Genomic DNA, 20,964 nt, shown 5'->3' with positions numbered 1-20,964 from the left:
CGACCTAAAATGTGTGTGATGACCAAACCAAACTCTCACCAAACAATGTCTTCAACTTGGCTGACGTATTGATCATTTTTTTAAATCTTGAATCATAGGTGTAAACAAAAACTAACCAATTGTTTTTCAATTGATAATAACTATTAATTCAACAATACTTAAAAACTGTAACAATATCAACAATATAATACATGTTTTCTTTTGTTCTCTCAACAACATTCAATTATTTGAAAAATAGCAATAGCCAGCCAGAGGATTTATAGTTTCTGGGTTAATGGAGGATCATTATTCCTGAGTCAGTCCCCAGATTTCAATCATTAACCAGTGTGACTTACACATTGTACTCTGTTTTTGTAGGCTAAGGGCAGACGGCAGCAATGTTTTGCAACAAACCTTGCTAAAATTTGACAGACATTTACTTATTAGTCTGACCTTGAATCATGATTCGTTAAGCAGCCAAGAGTTTCGCTGGTTGGCTGTGTTTCAATTCGTGCACAATAACGCTTCAATACGTATACTACAAACCCCGTTTCCATTTGAGTTGGGAAATTGTGTTAGATGTAAATATAAACGGAATACAATGATTGTTCCTGTCCGGTGCTCTTATTTTGGTATATCCTCCGGCCTGATTGGCAACCGGGGCACACCTGCAACTGGTTGCCAATCAGCCTCCTATTTAAGTCCGGCGGTGTCTCTCTGACAACGTCGGTTTGTTTTCTTTTCGTATTCTTGTCGTATCATATGTCTGATGCAACAATTTTTCTTTTGTTGCTACGCCTTCGTGTGATCAAAGAAATATTGTGTCTTGTGCATTTCTATTAGCACTCGCCTTCTTCGCTCTGTTTTTCCACTGACATGTGGGCGTGTTTCTTTTGTCCATTAATACTCACTTCCTGTCTCCCGTCTGCTGCATCTTGGGATCACGCCGTAAAAGCTGCTATTCAGCAATCTTGACAGTTATTAAAACAATATTCAATAAGTATTGTGTTTGTTTGTCTTCTCAATTGCTTAGTAAATTCCTATTTAAGTATGGGGTTTGGGATTTGGTCGGAGTTGGGGTTGTTCTATTTCCTTTTATTACAGTGAATCACTTTCTGTGATCTACACTCATTTTAAATTGTCGCTCTTATAAAAAGGTGACTAAAGGGTGTTATTTCATGTCTAGAGCTAAGGCTCACAAAATGTTGTACGTTTAATTGAGAAAAGTTTATGTTCTAGCAATGAAAATATTTGATTTATAATTAGTGAGTCCTACTTTGCGGAAATTAATTCATCACGGACCCAGTCAACTGTGATGAACAAGGGATTACTGTGTCTAGATCAGTGATTCTCACACTGTGGCTGGTTTAATGGCGGTTGGCGGGCAACTTTCTGGTGTGCATTACCGCTACCTTCTAATATGGAGTGTGGACCGAGATGGAACCCTACTCTATATTTTTTTATTCAACCCGGTCTTTTAAAAAAAATTATATAGTGCTACTACATGTTCTGAGTTCAATCCTAAAATATCTTCCACTACTAACCTAACCTTCTCTTTTGCTAACTTACTTTCCAGTATTTCCCTTTCTCTATTGTATTTCCTGTAATGTATTTAAACATGTCCTACAATTTCCTGCAACTTAATAATAATAAAACTGAAATCCCACTTGTAAGTACAAAAACCATACTCGCCAAAACCAACAGCTCGTCCGTTACTCTCGGCAATTCCTCTGTCTCCCCCTCCTCCCAAGTCAAGAGTCTGGGTGTCATCCTCGACAGCACACTTTCCTTTCAAGCTCACATTAACAGCATTACCCGGTCTGCTTACTTTCATTTACGGAACATTAATCGTCTTCGCCCATCCCTTACCCCACATACTGCTGCCATATTAGTCCATGGCCTGGTCACCTCTCGCCTGGACTATTGCAACTCTCTCCTGTTTGGTCTCCCTCACAAGTCACTTCACAAACTTCAGCTTCTCCAGAACTCCGCAGCCCGGATAATCACCAGAACCCCTTCAATCCAGCACATCACCCCTGTTTTGCAGCAACTCCACTGACTACCCATCACACATCGTATTCACTTTAAAATAATTCTCCTCACTTTCAAAGCCATATATAACCTCTCTCCATCATATCTCTCTGACCTGATCCATGTCGCCACGCCCTTACGTTCCCTAAGATCCTCTTCATCCATCCATCTCACTGTCCCCATATTTAAACTGTCCACCATGGTTGCCCAAGCTTTCAGTTGCTCTTCCCCACATCTTTGGAACTCATTACCACCAGACCTTCGCAACTTGGACTCATTATCCTTCTTCATGTCAAGACTCAAAACACACCTATTTCGGACTGCTTATTCTTTGTAATCATCCTATCTTATCTATCTTTGTTGTTATTATCCAATTTGATTTTATTGTTTGGATTTTGTACGGTGTCCTTGAGTGCCCAGAAAGGCGCCTTATAAATAAAATGTATTATTATTATTTTTATTATTATTATTATTATTTTTATTATTATTATTATTATCATTATCTGATGGGAACAGTCACACAGTCCTGTATTATTATTATTCCCTATCAATTTCAAAGAACTATTTAGATATGTATGTCCTCATCTCATTATAGTAATAATGTCTTCTTCCTTCCTATTTCTATTGCCTTCTCTCATTACACCTCCTCCCCTTTGGACTTTGTAATACTCCCTACCTTTTGTTTCCTTATTGTTTTATTGTGTTCTATCTTAAGTATATTCTTCACTTCTTCTTTACTGTGGTTAATCTCCATGTTTACTTTTGTTTTAGTGGTTGCTTGTTTTGCGTACGTATCTGATAATTAATTCCCCACAACTCTTGCATAAGCAGAGAAATGTTTCCAATCTTCCCGCTTTATTTATTCTGCAGATTACCTGAACTATTTCAAAAACTAAATTGTGTCTTGTTTCTGATGCTGTGTTTTTTTAATGCTAATCAATACAATGCTGGAGTCTGGGCACCCGACTGCTTTTCTTGCGTTATTTTCCTCTAAGCAATTCCCCGTAAAAAAACCCGATAAATTACGATACTATGTCTTCTTGTGGGATAACTGCTCCAGCTCCTACTTTATTGTCCATAGTTTTTGATGCATCTGTATATACCATGAAATTGTCTAAAATGTTTCCTCAATTCATTGCTCTACCTGGTAATTATTGAAACTTTTATACATTTCTTATTGAATATTTACATTTGGGTTATGGTACTTCCACGGTGGTATTGCTAGGATTGGTACTTTAATATTGTCAAATTTAACTTTTTCCACATATGTCTCCTATTATCCACCTGACACTGTTCATCTTTTTCTTTTCTTTTTCTTGGCAGTATAGTAGCACTTGGTGAGTTGGATGTCCTTGCTTGGAAACTTTTAAGTTTGCCCAATAAACTGCTAACAGTTGCTCTCTCCTCATGTCTAAAGGTTTTTCATTAATTTCTACTTGTAATGCTGCCACTGGAGTAGATTTAGTAGCTCCACAACATAATCTTAAAGCCAGTAACTGAATCCTGTCTACTTTCCCAAGTAATGTTTTTGAATGAATGAATGAAATGAGTTTATTTCGGTCGTATAATCAACCAATTTGTGTGATCAGTTTAACAGTACAGATTACACATATTAACAATCATACACCTTTACACATAAAACAAAAACAAAAAAATGACCCAAAAAGGAATAGGCTGAAGCCAGGGCTTATATTTGCCTATCCTATATATTCACAGAAAATTAGATAGCCTGAAACATCAACGTTCTAAAAATGTATGGGATGAAATTAATTGTTACTATATTTGATCATTTTCTATTATTTCACCTTTCAAGGCTTTCTTAATGTCAGCTGCATTTGGGCGGAAGGCCCCGTAAAGCCCTGGCCAAGTCGCCACCTCATCACAGATAGCCAGACAACATTCAAACTCACATTCACACACTAAGGCCAATTTAGTGTTGCCAATCAACCTATCCCCAGGTGAATGCTTTCGGCGGGGGGAGGAAGCCGGAGTACCGGGAAGGAACCCACGCAGTCACGGGGAGAACATGCAAACTCCCCACAGAAAGATCCTGAGCCTCACAACTCCTCAGGACCTCCGTATTGTGAGGCACATGCACTAACCCTTGTACCACTGTGCTGCCACCCCCTGATCTAGTGGTATGCTAAATAATCACCTAATGAAATATTCAAACACAATGTTAATATTAAAACCGTGCGTAATGTTACAGTGGCCAAAAATATTAAATATACCGTATTTCCTTGAATTGCCGCCGGGGCGCAAATAATTTTAAAACCTCTTCTCACTCCTGCGCTTACCAAAGGCATGCGGTAAATGTAAGCATGCGCTAATTATTTTAAAACCTCTTCTCACGCCGGCACTTACCAAAGGTATGCAGTAAAAATTTGAGTGTGATATAAGCGTGGACCTTAAATCCTAGTGAATAGCTCTTAATCTTCTTCCCTTTATGCAAATTAACGGTATTGAAATCAGTCTCCTCGATTTTGAAAATTATTACCATTAATTGATTAACGTGGAACCCGACTTAAACAAGTTGAAAAACTTATTTGGGTGTTACCATTTAGTGGTCAATTGTACGGAATATGTACTGTACTGTGCAATCTACTACTAAAAGTATCAATCAATCAATCAATCAATGACAGGGGAAGTGTCACTCGTGATGTCACGAGTTTGACCAGGCGGTAATACTAAGCATGCGCTAGTTATTTTGGGAAGCGGGTTTGACCCGGCAGTAATTCAAGGCAGGCGCATACTATATGCCCTGCGGCAATTCAAAGAAAAACGGTACATGCTAAAAAACAAACAAACTCTGACTCGTTGTTAATGAATACTTAGGCCTACTATGTTAAAGTTGGTCATTATGGTGGTACTTGGAGAAAGATTAAGAACCACTGTTTTCTTTCTTTTCAAATAAGGGGTCGGTTAGTTTAATAAGCGAAAGCATGCAACTTCTAAACCAGGGGTAGGGAACCTATGGCTCGCGAGCCAGATGTGGCTCTTTTGATGACTGCATCTGGCTCTCAGATACATCTGAGCTGAAATTGCTTAACACGATAAGTAATGAATAATTCCACTTGTAATCACAGTGTTAAAAATAAAGTTCATTATATAAAACATTCTCATGCTTTTTTATGTTTAAGAAGTTGAGTTAATGGTAAGAAGTTATTTATTTATTATTGGTTAGTGTTGGGCTTGACCTCCTGGGGGTTCTTCAGACCACCAAGCACTGACATGAGAGCCTGTTTCAGGGTTAAAATATTGTTTTATTTTTCAATAAGTCTCTCAGTTGCTTTCAAGCAATTGTATTTTTCTCTTTTGGTCTCGCTCGTGCTCTGGCTCCATCTCCAACCCTGTCTCTCCTCCTGGCTGATGCTTACAGTATAACAGAGCGACATGTGATTAGATAACAAGGCCCAGGTGGGCCTTCTACACACCTGTGGCTGATTTCGAGGCCAGTCCTGGCAACACCCCGCTTTGCTGCAGGCCCGCAGGCCACGACCCCTCCACAGTTAGTTTCATAATAACAATGTTAATACAAATAATAAGAGACATATTATACTCTAGAAATGTTGGTCTCACTTAAAAATGCATGTGTTTAGTTGTGTTCAGTGTTAAAAAAAATATTATATGGCTTCTTGGCTCTCTCAGCCAAAAAGGTTGCCGACCTCTGTTCTAAACATCCATCCATCCATCCATTTTCTACCGCTTATTCCCTTCCGGGGTCGCGGGGGGCCCTGGCGCCTATCTCAGCTACAATCGGGCGGAAGGCGGGGTACACCCTGGACAAGTCGCCACCTCATCGCAGGGCCAACACAGATAGACAGACAACATTCACGCTCACATTCACACACTAGGGCCAATTTAGTGTTGCCAATCAACCTATCCCCAGATGCATGTCTTTGGAAGTGGGAGGAAGCCGGAGTACCCGGAGGGAACCCACGCATTCACGGGGAGAACATGCAAACTCCACACCCTGTTTTGCGCCCAGTGAGCTGTGTGAGAAATTTCAAGTCAACCCGCTTTATGAGGTTTAATAATAGCGCCACCGCGTGGTGTACCAACCGCACAGGTGTTGTGGACACATTTCCCCCCTTTTGTGTGCAGCACACAAACAAATTCATGAGTGTGCATAACCTTTATTGGAGCAGTAGTGTACGGGAGATTTATATAAAATGCTATTGGCATGGTTATAGATCATCGAAATGTTATGCAAATAAGCGCATTGTGCGTGCAGAGTGTGCTATATCCGACTCTGACATCATTATTGCAGGCCGACGGGGAGGCTCGACTTGCACCGCCCTTTAAGGCTCGTCGTCCTCGGCTAGGTCGTTGATGAAAAGTCTCGGTGCTGGATCCGGTGCAGGTTCCGCGACGCAGGGGGGAGAGCTGAACCACGAACCGATCCAGCTGGCATGGAGGAGAAAAACAAACCGTGAGTGTATTTTGCGTCGGCCGACACGCACGGGCAGGAAGGAAGGAAGGACGGAGGGGGAGGAGGAGGCCAGGACTCGGGCCGCAGGAGACGGAAGCGAGAGGGGGTTGCGCCGAAGAGGAAGCCCTATCCCTTTAAAAGCAAAGTGGGACATAGCGGTGCGAGAAAAAAGGAGAGGAGGGGGAGAAGAACGAGGAATTAAAAAAGAAAAGGAAGAAAGAGACAGGGAGGGCGGAGGGAGTAGCGGGCGATAAAAAAAGAAAGATGACATCCTCGCAGCTGAGCGGCCGAGGTGGAGCGACGGGCCGCGGCCCGGCGAGAGCGCCGCTCGCTCGGCTCGGGGCTTGACTCCGACAACGAGGCTTCGACAAACAACCGAGTGGCCTAATCGGAGGAACTCGGAAACATAGATTTGACTCATTAAAAAACAAAGCATGACGTGTTTTATAACCCATATTTACTCTCCCGTGGGGGGAAATGACTTTTACTTCACTTGTGTAGTGATGTATTTTTTTCAGCGTTTAATTCGAGACTGAAGCAGGTTATTGTTGCATTAATCCAAGCTCGAAGTTGAAGCAGAGCCATTGAAGGGGCCGGCCTGTGTGGGGTTTGTGCGGCCGACTTTCGTTCACTGCTGCGCCCATTTGGCTTACTTACATCATCATGCCGCCTCCGTGACATCAGCAGCTTGGCGCGCCACATTTCTTAATAAACAACAATCCCCGCCATTTTTGTTTTGTTTTTTTTAACATCGGGTGTGGCGACTCAGGCTTTTTTTTTTTTTTTTGAGGCGCACATCCAAGCCATGCAACGACTGTCCTCGATCTCAACCAGAAAATAGCTGACTATAGCCTTCATCTCACTTCTGCAAAATGGATGCTGCTTGGAGCAATTTCCTTTTCCAGGTAGGCTTGGTGAGACACAATTTCTTTTTTTCACCCTTCCCCAAATTCCACATCCTGACATCTCCTTAAAAGCAACGCTGATATGTGACTGGCTGGGTTGATGATGGCCTGTCTCTGTCTGCTTGTCTCTGCAGAATACTCCCACCCAAAACCAGGCGGAGGGGAGCCTCCAATCCGAGCTGATGTCAGTGCACACAAGCTCTCCCCAAACCCCACCCACTGAGCACATAGATCAGCCTCCCTCCACCGTGGACACCACCGCCCTCAGCGAGGAACCCCTTCCCAGTGAGGCCCGTGGATCTGACGCACACCCAGCGGCCACGTCATTAGGTACACCTTCACTGACACAATACATTGCACTACAGCAGACTTGTTTCTTGGCAAGATATTAGCAGTAAATATAGTAGGACCAAATCCCACATTGTATCTCAGCGACTGTGTCACAAACCTGGGGGTAAAGTTCGACTCAGATTTTAAATTCGAAAAACAAATCAGCAGCGTCGTTCAAAAAAGTTTTTATCAATTACGCCAAATAGCCAAAGTGAAACCGCTTCTGTCAGGACACGATCTCGAGAAATTAATTCACGCCTTTATCTCGAATCGTTTAGACCAGTGGTTCTCAAATGGGGGTACACGTGCCCCTGGGGGTACTTGAAGGTATGCCAAGGGGTACGTGAGATTTTTAAAAAAATATTCTAAAAATAGCAACATTTCAAATATCCTTTATAAATATATTTATTGAATAATACTTCAACAAAATATGAAAGTAAGTTCATAAACTGTGAAAAGAAATGCAACAATGCAATATTCAGTGTTGACAGCTAGATTTTTTGTGGACATGTTCCATAAATATTGATGTTAAAGATTTCTTTTTTTCTGAAGAAATGTTAAAAATTTAGTTAATGAATCCAGATGGATCTCTATTACAATCCCCAAAGAGGGCACTTTAAGTTGATGATTACTTCTATGTGTAGAAATCTTTATTTATAATCGAATCACTTGTTTATTTTTCAACATATTTTTAGTTATTGTTTTAACTTTTTTTCCAAATAGTTCAAGAAAGACCACTAAAAATGAGCAATATTTTGCACTGTTATACAATTCAATAAATCAGAAACTGATGATATAGTGCTGTATTTTACTTCTTTATCTATTTTTGTCAACCAAAAATGCTTTGCTCTGATTAGGGGGTACTCGAATTAAAAAAAATGTTCACAGGGTGTACATCACTGTAAAAAAGGTTGAGAAACCACTGGTTTAGACTACTGCAATGCCCTGTATGTAGGCATTAGCCAGGCCTCCCACGCCCGCCTGAAGCTTGTGCAGAACTCTGCTGCTCGTCTGCTAACACAGGCCCGCAGACGTGAACACATCACCCCTATATTAGCGTCCCTTCACTGGCTCCCTGTGCGTTATCGAATCAATTTTAAACTCCTAATTGTTTTTAAATGTCTAAACAACCTCGTGCCAACATATCTCTCCGACCTCCTTCAGCCTTACTGCCCCACCCGATCCCTAAGATCAGCCGATCAGCTGCTACTGATGGTCCCTGACACAAGGCTGAAGCTTAGAGGTGACAGAGCTTTCGCTGCTGCTGCTCCCAAGCTCTGGAGCGACCTACCTCTGAGTGTTAGACAAGCTTCCTCTTTTCCTGTTTTTAAATCTCTCTTAAAAACATACTTTTATTCCTTGGCTTTTAACACTAAGTGATATCCATCCTGCAATGGCGCCCCATTATACACCTGCTGTGAACCTGTTTTTATGTTTGATTTATTTTTTATCATGTTCTGTTTGTGTTGTGTTGTTTGCTCGGTTCTCGTATTATCTTTTAACCTGCCCGTTGTGCAGCACTTTGGCTACCCCAGTGGTAAATTTTAAATGTGCTTTATAAATAAAGTTTATTTGATTGGATAAAGAATGAAGAAATGTGTTGTCAAAATTGGATCTCAAAATGATCATTCACGTGTTCATTTCGTCTCAAATTGATAATTGCGATTCTCTTCTTACTCTTTTCAACAAGTCAACGCTAAAGAGACTTCAGAAGGTACAAAATGTGGCTGCCAGACTTTTGCACCCAGAAAAGCCCATATCACCCGCGCTCTATCCAGTCTTCAATGGCTTCCAGTTAAATTCTGCATTGAGTTTAAGATTTTAGTCCTGACATTCCGTGCGTTGCATGGTGGGGCCTCTCAGTACATCGCAGATTTGCAATGCCCCTGCTACTCAGGGCGCAGCGTCCGGTCTTCAGGCCAGGGTCTTCTAAAGATCCCAAAAACTTGTTTTAAAACCCGTTCAGACCTGGCATTCCAGGCTATAGCTCCCAGACTGGAACAATTTGCACCAGTCCCTCTGTGATCTTGACTGTGTTGAAACTTTTAAGAAAAAATTGAAAACTTCTCTTTTTAGTAAAGCTTTTAGTTAATGTACATTTTAACTATCAATTTTAATCCGCTTTGTATCCTTTTTATGATGTTGCCCGTTTTTTTAATTGAATTGTTGTTTTACTTCACCTATGAAAGGGACAAGCGGTAGAAAATGGATTGATGTTTTGTACAGGGCTTTGTGATTTTATCTGTGAAAAGAGCTTTGTCAATAAAATGTACTTACTTAGTAAACAATGGCTTATACAAAACCGAAGACCAGTGAAGTCGGCACGATGTGTAAATCGTAAAATGAAAACAGAATACAATGATTTCCAAATCGTTTTCAACCTATATTCTATTGAATAGACTGCAAATACAAGATACTTAATGTTCGAACTGGAAAACGTTGTTATTTTTTATCAAATATTATACATATTATTATACATATAAATATTATACATGTCCTAAATGCATGTTGGCATTAGAAAATGTTAAATACCTCTGGTTGGATGGACTGATGTGATTCGCCTTTTGCGAAAAAGTTGTAGATCCTCACAAAAAGCCAAACATCATGAAACTCTAAACCAGGGGTGCCCACGCTTTTTCTGCAGGCGAGCTACTTTTCAATTGACCAAGTCGAAGAAATCTCTACCTCATTCATATATATGATTTATATTTACGTTAGGTCAGGAAAAAACACAGAGGCTATATCATCCCTACGAGCCTGTTTCGCAGGTTTCCCTGCTCGTTGATTGTATTATTATACAAATCCCCTGACGAGCAGGGAAACCTGCGAAACACGCTTGTAGGGATGATAAAGCCTCTGTGTTTTTTCCTGACCTAACGTATATTCCGCTCTACCCTGGTATTGAGCACTGTAAAACAGATAAACCACAGAAACCTCGACTATAATTTATATTTATTTATTTATGAAATATAAGTTTTTGTTAAGCATGTTTAATGATAATACAAGCATGTTTAACACATAGATTCCTTTTTTTCATGAAGACAAGAATATAAGTTGGTGTATTACCAGATTCTGATGACTTGCATTGATTGGAATCCGACAGGATTCACAGTAGGGCTGCTAACGTCCACATTTTTGAATGGAGGAGAAAAAAAGTCCTCCTTTCTGTCCAATACCACAGTATTGGTTTTAGGCATCTTATTTGTTCAGCTTCCATACTCGTTTTCATACACTTTATAAGAAATACATCTGTGGCAAACTCTGTAGATTGCTAACTTATGCACGCTAGCTTTCTGAGACTCTTATTTTGTTATCGCAGGCAGGAGGAAGCAGGGCTTTTATTGTGAAGACAGGAACTCTGCAGTCGGTTTATAGAGTTTTGAGAGCAGGTACGGCACGAGAGTCTGTTGAAATAAAAAGTGTTTCTCGGCTTCCTCCCGGTCATTTTTTCTTAATAATGATCTCGCAGCAGCCAGCGTCATCTCACAAGACCCTCCAGTGCCGTGAATGTCAATCTAGTGACGAAAGTGATGTCTTAGTGAAGATTGCAAATTTTTAGGTCTATTTTTTTTTTTTATGCCTGGCTGGCGATTGACTGACACACCCTCCACGATTGACCGGTAGCTTGCGGTCGACTTAATGGGCACCCCTGCTCTCAACACTCTAAAATTCATCTGAGTCAGTAGTCTGACATTACACAGGCTTTCCTGAATTGCCACGTCTTCATAATCCACACTATTTGCCTGTTGTAATTTTAGTATTGCGGGTTTCTCCTAAAATGAAAAGCTGCTACACCTTTAAAAAATTGTGTTTTTTTAGTTGACAAACTAATATAACTCATATATTGGATTCATATACAGTATATAGCCTACTATTTACGCACTTTTGATTATGCACCGAAAATTTGGCTGATATAGACTCAAAATAGCCCTTTCGGCTATGTGCCCACAGACTGATCACGGAAAGAGGATGTTGTGATGATGTAAGCATGACACACGCGATTGTCTGGAGCTGAGACAGCATGTCTGCAACGTGGACATATTTTAATTTATCCGCGATGTACTGTACCAACGGACAGCAATCTACAAAATGGGCAATGTACAAATATTAAGAGTGGCGCTGATTCCAGGAGAGGAAGTGCAGGTGGAGCAGCAGCGCGAAGCAAGTGTGACGTCAGTGAATGTTTTAGGACTGTAGAGCTCAGGCAGAGGTACAGATTCTCCAAAGACGAGCACAATCTCCAATAACACCGGAAGAAAGATGCTAGATTTTGAAAAAGTCACTAAAGGATTGGAGAAGTCTCTAAAAGCTTGAAACCTTCTCAACAAAGTGCAGCAACAATTGAAAAATACAGCAAAAATATGTAATATAAGAATAAATAAATGTTAATATTAATTAATTATCCATTATTGATGTTTACTCACTGATTTTATAACCATGCATGTCCGAATTGCAATGTATCTAAAAATCGATTAATTCTCCCACCTCTGTTAATGAGCCAGTCAATAGATTTGTTTTTTCGTAAAAGTCACAACACTCCAGTCCTTTGACTAAATTTGATATTTTTAACAATGGCAAACAAAATGTTTTTAAATTGAAAGAAAACTAATTAAGGATCAACAGAAGAACGTTAATTTGCATTTGTAATCATAATTAACCCGGTGTTAATCTTCTTTCCTACAGCGTCTATTTTAATTTATTATGCAAATGAGGCTATGATGTCATTTAGAGACTTTTAGGACAGCCAACAGCTTTTTTTCCTTGCTGAGGACTTGGCAACACTGGTGTTGACTCATTTTAAGTGGATGGTAAAGCTATACAAGCTGTCCATGGACTACTGTAAAGTATATTCAACTTTGTACACTAAGATAATTGGTGTCGTTGTTTGAGGTATCATTTATACATTAATGTGAGGAGTTTTTCATGCTGTCATTTTTTTGTTTTTCTTTGTTCCAGTGAAGCCTGTGTCCCGGCCGGGCCGCGTGCCACACGTCTGTCCCATTTGCAACAAGCAGTTCAAGAACAACTACAACCTGCGGCGGCACCAGTCGGTCCACACAGGGGTACGCATGAAGGACAGGGCCAGAGAGCAGGCGGAGGGGGCGAAGGAGGGCGTCGCTGGCCAGATGCTTGCGGTGGTCCCGTCGGTGATGGCGGTGGGTGTCGGAGGGAGGGCGGAGAGGACCGCTGTGCCCCTCACCCTGCTGCACCTCTCCACTCCTCCTCCTCTCGCCCATCAAGTCATGCTGGCTGGGGCCCAGCAGCAGCAGCATCTGGGTAGTCAGGATGGTGAAGGGGTGGCCATGCCGAACGTAATGGCTAGTGTAAACCTCCATGCTCCGCCTCCTGCTGCTGTCGTCATGGCCACAGGGGCGACAGTACAGGTGGGTTAGGGCCTTGTGCGGATGGCTGTTGTCAACCCCAAACCTTCAAGCATGTTGTTTCATAGAGGGATGGTTGACTTTGGGTCTTGTGTGTTGCCTAAAAACCTCCCGTGTTTTACTTTTTACTAAAAGACCCGGAATGAGGGAACATTCCGAATCCATCCCCTGAGTTAAAGTTTACAAAACGTGCTAGAAGCCCCAACCTCGCTCCCCTGCATGTTCTCTGCAAACAAACAAAAAAAATCATCTAACATTCAATACTAAGTAAGAAGGGACCGTCCGCTAATATGATTACACACATTTTTGCATGATTTCCACAAAAGATGATAAGTAATAACTTAATTTCTTCAAATTTGTCCTTACTTTCCTCCTTTAGCGGCCCGCCAACCAGAACCCCACCCCGGTGAGGAAGAACCACGCTTGTGAGACGTGCGGAAAAGCCTTCCGAGACGTTTACCACCTCAACCGCCACCGCCTGTCCCACTCGGACGAAAAGCCCTTCTCGTGTCCCATCTGCCAGCAGCGCTTCAAGAGGAAGGACCGCATGAGTCACCATGTGCGCTCACATCAGGGCGGCGTGGAGAAGCCCTACATCTGCCCCCACTGCAGCAAGGCGTTTTCAAGGTGAGGAGATCCTTTATCTCTCTAGTTGTGGTTGTCCACACGAACACAACTCAGCACGATGAACTAGGCTTTCGCGATATAGACTACAAACCAGGTCCATTCAAATGGCGGCCCCGGGGCCAAATCCGGCCTGTGAATGAGACCACACAGGCCCCCAAGTTCAGTTTAAAACTTGGGAGACAAATATTTTTGCAGCAAATCCCTAAAAACACTAGGTAGTTCCTGTTGTATAGAGGAACTTGGACCACTGTAAACACATTGGCAGTTCTGTACGTTGACTTTTCAACCTTGCTAGCAAACAGAACACTGGGGTCCAAGACCTGTGATTTACATAACTGAGGCGTTCCTCAAGGCTCCGTTTTAAGTCCTCTCCTTTTTGAGAGTTACACATTTTTTTGTAATGGTATTCATGTAACTGAGGTGTTACTGTAGCTTGTTTATTTCAGATGCAAAAAGGTTTAATTTCTTCAACTTATCTAATTATAGTAGTGGTGTTCCTCAGGGTTCCGTTTTAGGTTCTCTTCTTTTCCTCATTTGTGCTATTCATGTGCTGAAAATTAATTTAAAAGAACTTCCTAAAAAACATAGAAGGCTGTCACAGAAATTATATTTGACTAGCTTTTTTGCAGAGGGTCCTTAAAAACAGCTAAAAGCTCCTGTACTGCTGACATGATAAATAGACCAAAATCAAATGTCTACTGTATAGGACACTGGTATTCCAGACTTAACAAGGACACAAAATAAGACCTTAGCTTATTTGTGTGGCCCCCAAAGCAATTTAGTTGAATAGCCCTGCTATAAACGATCTAAATCAGGGGTGTCCAAACTATTTCCAGCAAGGACTGCATAAATAAAAATTGAAAGATGCGGAGGCCACTTTGATGCATTTTGTACCTTAAATATATTGAAAACAAAATACTATATAGATGAATCAATATATGCTAAACTATCTGAACAAAACATCCATATCTTTGCTTTGTGTTATTGGCAACAATGCACGTTCAACATAATTTTGTCCTAAATTACACTGAACAAAAATATAAACGCAACACTTTAGTTTTTGCTCCCATTTTTCATGATTTGAACTCAAAGATCTGAAACTTTTACTATACACACAAAAGACGCCTATGAATGTTCTCATTCATCCGGGTCATTATCATCTCAGGACATTAAATCGATTCGGTTTGTCTTCGACGTCGGCTCATAGGCTTAGAATGGTCAGACTCAGAACAAGTCACACCAGCACAGCAGCTGCTGCCAAAAACACAAAAATCCCATTCCCCTCAAATATTGTTCACAAATCTCTGTTAATGAGAACTTATTCTTTACCAAAATAATCCATATCAAGATGCTGATTAAATAGTATGACTATTGCACAAGTGCAGTTTAGGCTGCCCACAATAAAAGGCCACTCTGAAATGTAGCCTTTAATCGCGGCAGGAAATGGTGCCAAAACCAAATACCATTAAAATGTGACTTCCTGTTTATTTCAAAGTAATCTACAAAATAAAAGCATGGTAGTAATAACCCGGATTCTACCACAAAATGCACTTCTTTTTTTTCTGTTGTAATTTTTTTTTTGTTAGCCACCGGAAGAAAGATTTGCACACGTTTGAAAACGTAATCATCCTCATAGTCAAGACGTACAAGCACATAACCTCTTTTGGAGGAAAAATTATGATATTAACCAAAAATCTATTATTTAGTTTTGATTTTGATGATTTTAATAATGCTTATATTGACGCCAGTCCATGGTAGCCAAGAGTGTTTGAACTGTATTTTACCAGTATAATCTTACACAACAAAATGAGGGCCAGTCCCTTAAAGACGACATGCTTCATATCAGGGTTCTAATGAAAAGTACTTCCTGAAATTTGGTAAGCGAACTTCCTTGTCAATAGAATGCATAGTTTCTTAGTTACTGAAGTAACTAAGCAGAAAACTTCACGAAATATACTCCAGAAAATCCTATTTTTGGGGAGTTTTCGATATTATCTCTGTATTTTGCCATATTTTGAAACGCCCCGCTTTAAATATTTACAGGAGAAGTCCTTGCTTTACTCACACGTTTACCCTTCTGTCTTTCCCAAGGCCCGACCATCTCAACAGTCACGTGCGACAGGTGCACTCTTCGGAGCGTCCCTTCAAATGCCCGGTATGTACGTCCACTCTCATGGCCTCTATTTGTTGACCACCATATTGATTGCAGATGACAAAGGGTCATGGTTAAGGTTGGGTCCCTTTTTATAAGCTGATCAGAGTTGCATGGACACTGAACATAAATATTTGTAGATACATTATTTATCCACATTTTTTTTTTCAACGACAGGATTATAGGAAATTACGTCAACCTGGTAATTATAGACTTTCCGTGGGCGCAATCACCTTAGTTGAATCACTATGAAGTTGTTGTTTTTTACATAGGAAATACAAGTCATCTTATATTGTAGTCTAGATATTCATACAAGCAAACCAACAGGCGGTGCCAAATGTGGGAGTCAGATTTTTTCTTCATGTCACTCATGCACACAGACACACACGCACATACGCAATCGCGCACACACACACACACACACACACACAAGTGACCTGGAGAGTTTTGACCCTGGCGCACCCTTTGGAAAAAATGTGTCGCAAAGGTTGTTAGCAAGGAGGAGAATCTCTGATGCTAATATTAAGATAATGCTGATCAATGAAACTAAGTCATCGAAAAAGTAGAAAAGCGAGAAAATGTGACATCCTTTTTCTTTGCAATCTACCAGTTATTAAGTATATATTGGAAGCATGATGGAAAAAAAAAATATATATGATTGAAAGGTTGTCTTTTATTCAGGGTTGTCTTTAATTTGCAGTAAACCAATTGTTACCTAAAAAAATGTTTTGTCTTTTAAAAAAAAAAGTGTGTGTGTAACATTCAGGGCATCTTATATCTGGTTCAGTACTGTAAATACATGCTTTTTACTCAATTAATCACCCAGAAACTGCAATTTGATTGGCTGAGTAACTTGGGAGGGAGTTACAATACTTGTGATTAGTCCGTATAGATCCTGTAATGACCATTGGTTCAAACAAGACTAGCGTAAACCCCCTAAAAGTTGTGCACATTTTTTTTTTTTTACAAAGATTGTTTTGTCGAGACCAGGGCTCTTTTAACTGTATAATGAAGAGGGTCGCAGTTTCATGAGCCCTAGGGCTCAAAGGCCAGACATGGAAATGTGGATATTTCGTCAGGAAGTGCTTCCACAGGTTATATTACTGAGACTGCCTTTCCTTAATTGCTAAATACACACATTGGCTTTCACACTGCACTGTCAACAAATTCAATATTCTGCTATCTCTACTCATTTCCAGTGTATGCAGTTTAACAGTATGACGAAGAAGAAGCTCCAGTTTTTGCTGAGGATTGATGTTTTTAATTTTCTTTCCTCAGTTATATTTCTTTACACCTCTTCCTTCAGTTAGGTTTGTATGACTGTAAATATAAACCTACATGTATAACGTCCATAAACCTACATGTATAACGTCCATTGTGTATTTTACATAAATAATGACCGTTGTGTATTTTACATAAATTCGATTGAATATTTATTGTTGATATATTTACAAAGTAAACTACAAATGTTTACACGTATAGAAATTACATAAAATTCACACACCAAACATTGCACACATTGTATGTGACGTACCGCAATTAAACCTCAGGTGTAACGTTGTCGCTCTCTACTGGTCAAATGTTGAGCTACACGTAATAAACCAGCTTTTCTCTCAGACAAATAACAACACGACCACAAATATAAAGACATTAAAGACATTACGAAGTAAATCATTTCAATACAAAGCAAACTAAATATCTTTATGCACAATATCTACTTACAAATGTTTCATGAGGAAGCTTACACGCTGGGATTTCTACCAAAGTTGCTGCATGTTCTGGTACATGTGACTGGTCTGTGATGGTCCTGTATTTAACACTAATGACCAGAAATGTTGCAGTAGTTCAAATAAGATGACTGTAAATCTTCTAAAAATTGTGCAAAAAGTTTTTTACAAGGATTGTTTCAAACTGTCTAGAATGGATGTGGAGCTACCGTCGCCATTAATTTAGGTGTTTGTTTAAAATGGATCCCCATTAGTTGCTATACAGTAGCCAATAGTCTTCCTGGATGGTCTGCTACATGGTGGTGGTCCACTGAAGTTTCTAGTTGTATTCATTTAAGCAGCACAATAAGTAGAAGACCCGCATTGTTGTTGTGTGTCCTAGACATGCGAGTCCAGCTTTGCCACGAAAGATCGTTTGCGTGCTCATATGATTCGCCATGAGGAGAAGGTCCCGTGTCACATCTGTGGCAAGCTCCTGTCGGCCGCTTACATCACCGATCACATGAGGGTGCACAACCAGTCTCAGCACCACGTCTGCCACCTGTGCAACCGCAGTAAGTCCAGGACAAAAGACAGCCGTACACTGTCCTGGCCTCAAATCTTTCACTTTCTGTCTTCCGTCTCCCGCCAGGCTTCACAACGCTGACGTACCTCCGCGTTCACGCCCAGAAGCACCACGGCCAGGAGTGGAAGGACAGTCCGGGAGGTTTCGGCGGCACGACCGCTGGCGGCGTCCTCGTCTGCCACTTATGCGGCATCCACTGCAAGACGCCGACCCAGCTCCAGGGCCACATGGGCACCCACAACGCCAGCCAGGAGGCCCAAAGCCCTGCCACCTCTAACGTCACCGCCAGCAGCTCTGTGTCCCTCAACATGGTGGCGGCGCCCACTGTGTACGTGACGGGCGGCACAGTGGTAGACCTGCTGGTCACGGACTGCTCTAGCATTGCGGCGCCACAGTCGCAGAGTTAGCGATAGCCAGCAGCAGGAGCAATAACCTCAGTCCTTTAAAGGAGAGAGGGCAAGGTAAGAGAAGTGATGCGTAGATGCTCTTCTTTTTCTGACGTTATAGGAAAAATCTGAAAAAAATCCACACTCACAACCAACATGGATTTGTCATTTTAGCAATCCTGCAAATCAGGGGTGTCCAAAGTGCCCAATATGTTGGATGGCCTTCGGCATGATTAAAAACATTAACAAATTAATTGAATAAAACACTAATAATGATTTGTGTTTTCAACTATAATAGCTTAGTACGGTGGTTGTAAAACTTCTATCACCGACGAATATAACCTCAGAAAACACTGAAGTACCACATTAATGACCAACAGTAAAATACAATAGCATAGTAGGCCTGAGTATTCATTAAAAACAAGCCCGAGGTTTTATTTAACAAGTATATTTGATATTTTAGGCCAATGTAACATTACACACAGTTTGAACAGTAACACTGTGTTTGAATATTTATTTGATTATTTGGCATACCACTAGATGGAGCCTGTACCACAGTTTGAGAATCGCTGGTTCAGCATATATCGACTTACAGTGGAGAAATTGTTTGGACACCCCTGCCGTAAATGCTCTAATTATAGCATTTATTCACCAACTTAGCAAAAAGGACAGACTCATCAATATATATATAATAGAACCAATGTCATAACTGCTCAGTCAGCATTAATGCAGCTATTGAAACAAAATGCATGCAGAGATTTATAAGGCCGCTGGACTACTTGTGATACTTTATATGCGGCTACTGTAATCTTTTGGCAGCAATAAACGACAGGAGGTTGCCCACAGCCACAGCTAATGACTATACTGTTGTGGTTAATTGAATGGCGACAATAATTGGAGCATTTACGGTACTTAAGTGTGTCTTAATGGCATCTACTCGATTTACTCCCCTCTCGGTGCCCTCACCCATTCGCACCAGCGCTGATCTTACCTCTTTTTTGCAGCTCACTGACAACAAATATTTAGTGCTTGTGGTAAAAGAAAGGAAACTCTTGGAGATAAAAAAAAAAAAAAAGAAAAAGCAAATGACAAAAAAATAAGAAGGGAAGTTTTTTTGGGGTGTGTACTGTGGGCGAGTCCAAGCTTCTCTCTTAGCATGTCAAAACAGAATTTATGTTGGGTTTTGTTCACCCCAACTAGTTAAGACATCTTCAGGAAAAAAAGTATTGTAGGTGGTACTTCTTGGTAGAAAAGGTACAGAGTGTCATGCACCTTATAATGTGATCATTGTTGGGTTCAAAGTCTTCCTCCAAGTGTGGCCAAGAAAATATCTTTTTAGACACTTGCAGCAGGAAGAGGAAAAATAGGAAAATAACATTTTGCATGAAAATAAGAAAGCTAGGCTTATCAAAATGAACTTTTAAATGGTTTCACTAGCTGTACAACAATGATACGTGCTAATTTTCTTTTATTTTTTTTCCAAACAACTTTGTTGGCCATTTGTTTGATTGTGACTGTCATTGCCATAGTTTTTTGTTGTTTTCTCTACCTGCAAGTCCAAGTGAGTGAAACCTAAACATTAGATTTAGTTTGTATCGCACCTAACATATTATCATTTGACATCAATCATCATTTTAACATGAGGGTGTTAGTATTGCTGAGAAAGGGCTTTTTAAGTCAAGCACCACAGGAAGTTGATGCTGTACACAATTCCTGGTTTTGTACCGCAGTGCTTTTGTGTGAATACCTTGATATGTATTGCGTGTTTATTTTTTTTCTTCTTTTTGCTTTTTAGTTTTAAATATGTTCTTCTTTCCTGTCAAGAAAATGTACTAAAACATTCATTTTAGATCTTCTTCCATTTACACTAAGAAAGAAAAAGAATACCTCTAGAAATGTGTACGGCTCTTGTGATATACATTTTAATGCCTTATCATACTCAACTGCATTTGAATTCTTTGATGATGATCACATTTTAGTCATAGAATCATTCAAGAATATCAATGGGATGTATTTATATTTATATTTTTATATCTCAACAGTATGCATGTCCAAAAAGGTTAGATCAAAAAAACAACAAAAAAAACAATAATTGATTATGCTTATTCATAAGTATTCTGTCATTTTGTAGAGGAGGTAGAGATCATGTTATTATTTTGTAATTTGGACAATTTTAAGTAAAATGGGTAAACATGCATTGATGTTGTGTTTTGTTTCTGTCACGTCGAAAATGGATTTGGTGCAAAAAAAGCAGACAGGTATCACCACATGCTGTAATGAGGTGAAAACACGACCCCTAGTGGCTGTGAGTGGCAATTTAACGACGTCAGGGTAATGTGAGTAGATTCTTTATTAGTAAATGCACTGCCAGAATCACTGGTTTGCCATCCATAATCTCGCCTTAATCCCGTTTTTAATCTTCTTATGGATGGATTCCAATATTTAGAAA

The 20,964-nt window shown here is 40.4% G+C and overlaps 1 protein-coding gene across 4 annotated transcripts; it reads left to right on the top strand.

The window, feature by feature from the left end:
* Positions 1-6,198: 6,198 nt before the first annotated feature.
* Positions 6,199-20,712, top strand: LOC133558282 (myc-associated zinc finger protein-like). Of its 4 annotated transcripts, none has more exons than XM_061909532.1 (8): positions 6,199-6,442; positions 7,233-7,356; positions 7,482-7,677; positions 12,634-12,740; positions 13,438-13,685; positions 15,777-15,840; positions 17,947-18,118; positions 18,196-20,712. In XM_061909532.1, exons 2-8 carry the CDS (start codon positions 7,315-7,317, stop codon positions 18,534-18,536), a joined length of 1,170 nt encoding a protein of 389 aa, XP_061765516.1. In that variant the 5' UTR covers positions 6,199-6,442; positions 7,233-7,314; the 3' UTR covers positions 18,537-20,712. The 4 variants fall into 4 exon arrangements, with proteins under 4 accessions (XP_061765516.1, XP_061765515.1, XP_061765518.1 ...); XM_061909534.1 differs by having other exon boundaries at positions 6,203-6,442; positions 7,233-7,347; XM_061909531.1 differs by having other exon boundaries at positions 6,199-7,356.
* The last annotated feature ends 252 nt before the right edge of the window (positions 20,713-20,964 follow it).

The sequence above is a fragment of the Nerophis ophidion genome, linkage group LG08 (assembly GCF_033978795.1).
Source record: "Nerophis ophidion isolate RoL-2023_Sa linkage group LG08, RoL_Noph_v1.0, whole genome shotgun sequence".
Classification (NCBI taxonomy): Eukaryota; Metazoa; Chordata; class Actinopteri; order Syngnathiformes; family Syngnathidae; genus Nerophis; species Nerophis ophidion.
Note: the sequence above shows the minus strand (reverse complement) of the source record. Positions and strands in the feature narration are given on the sequence as shown.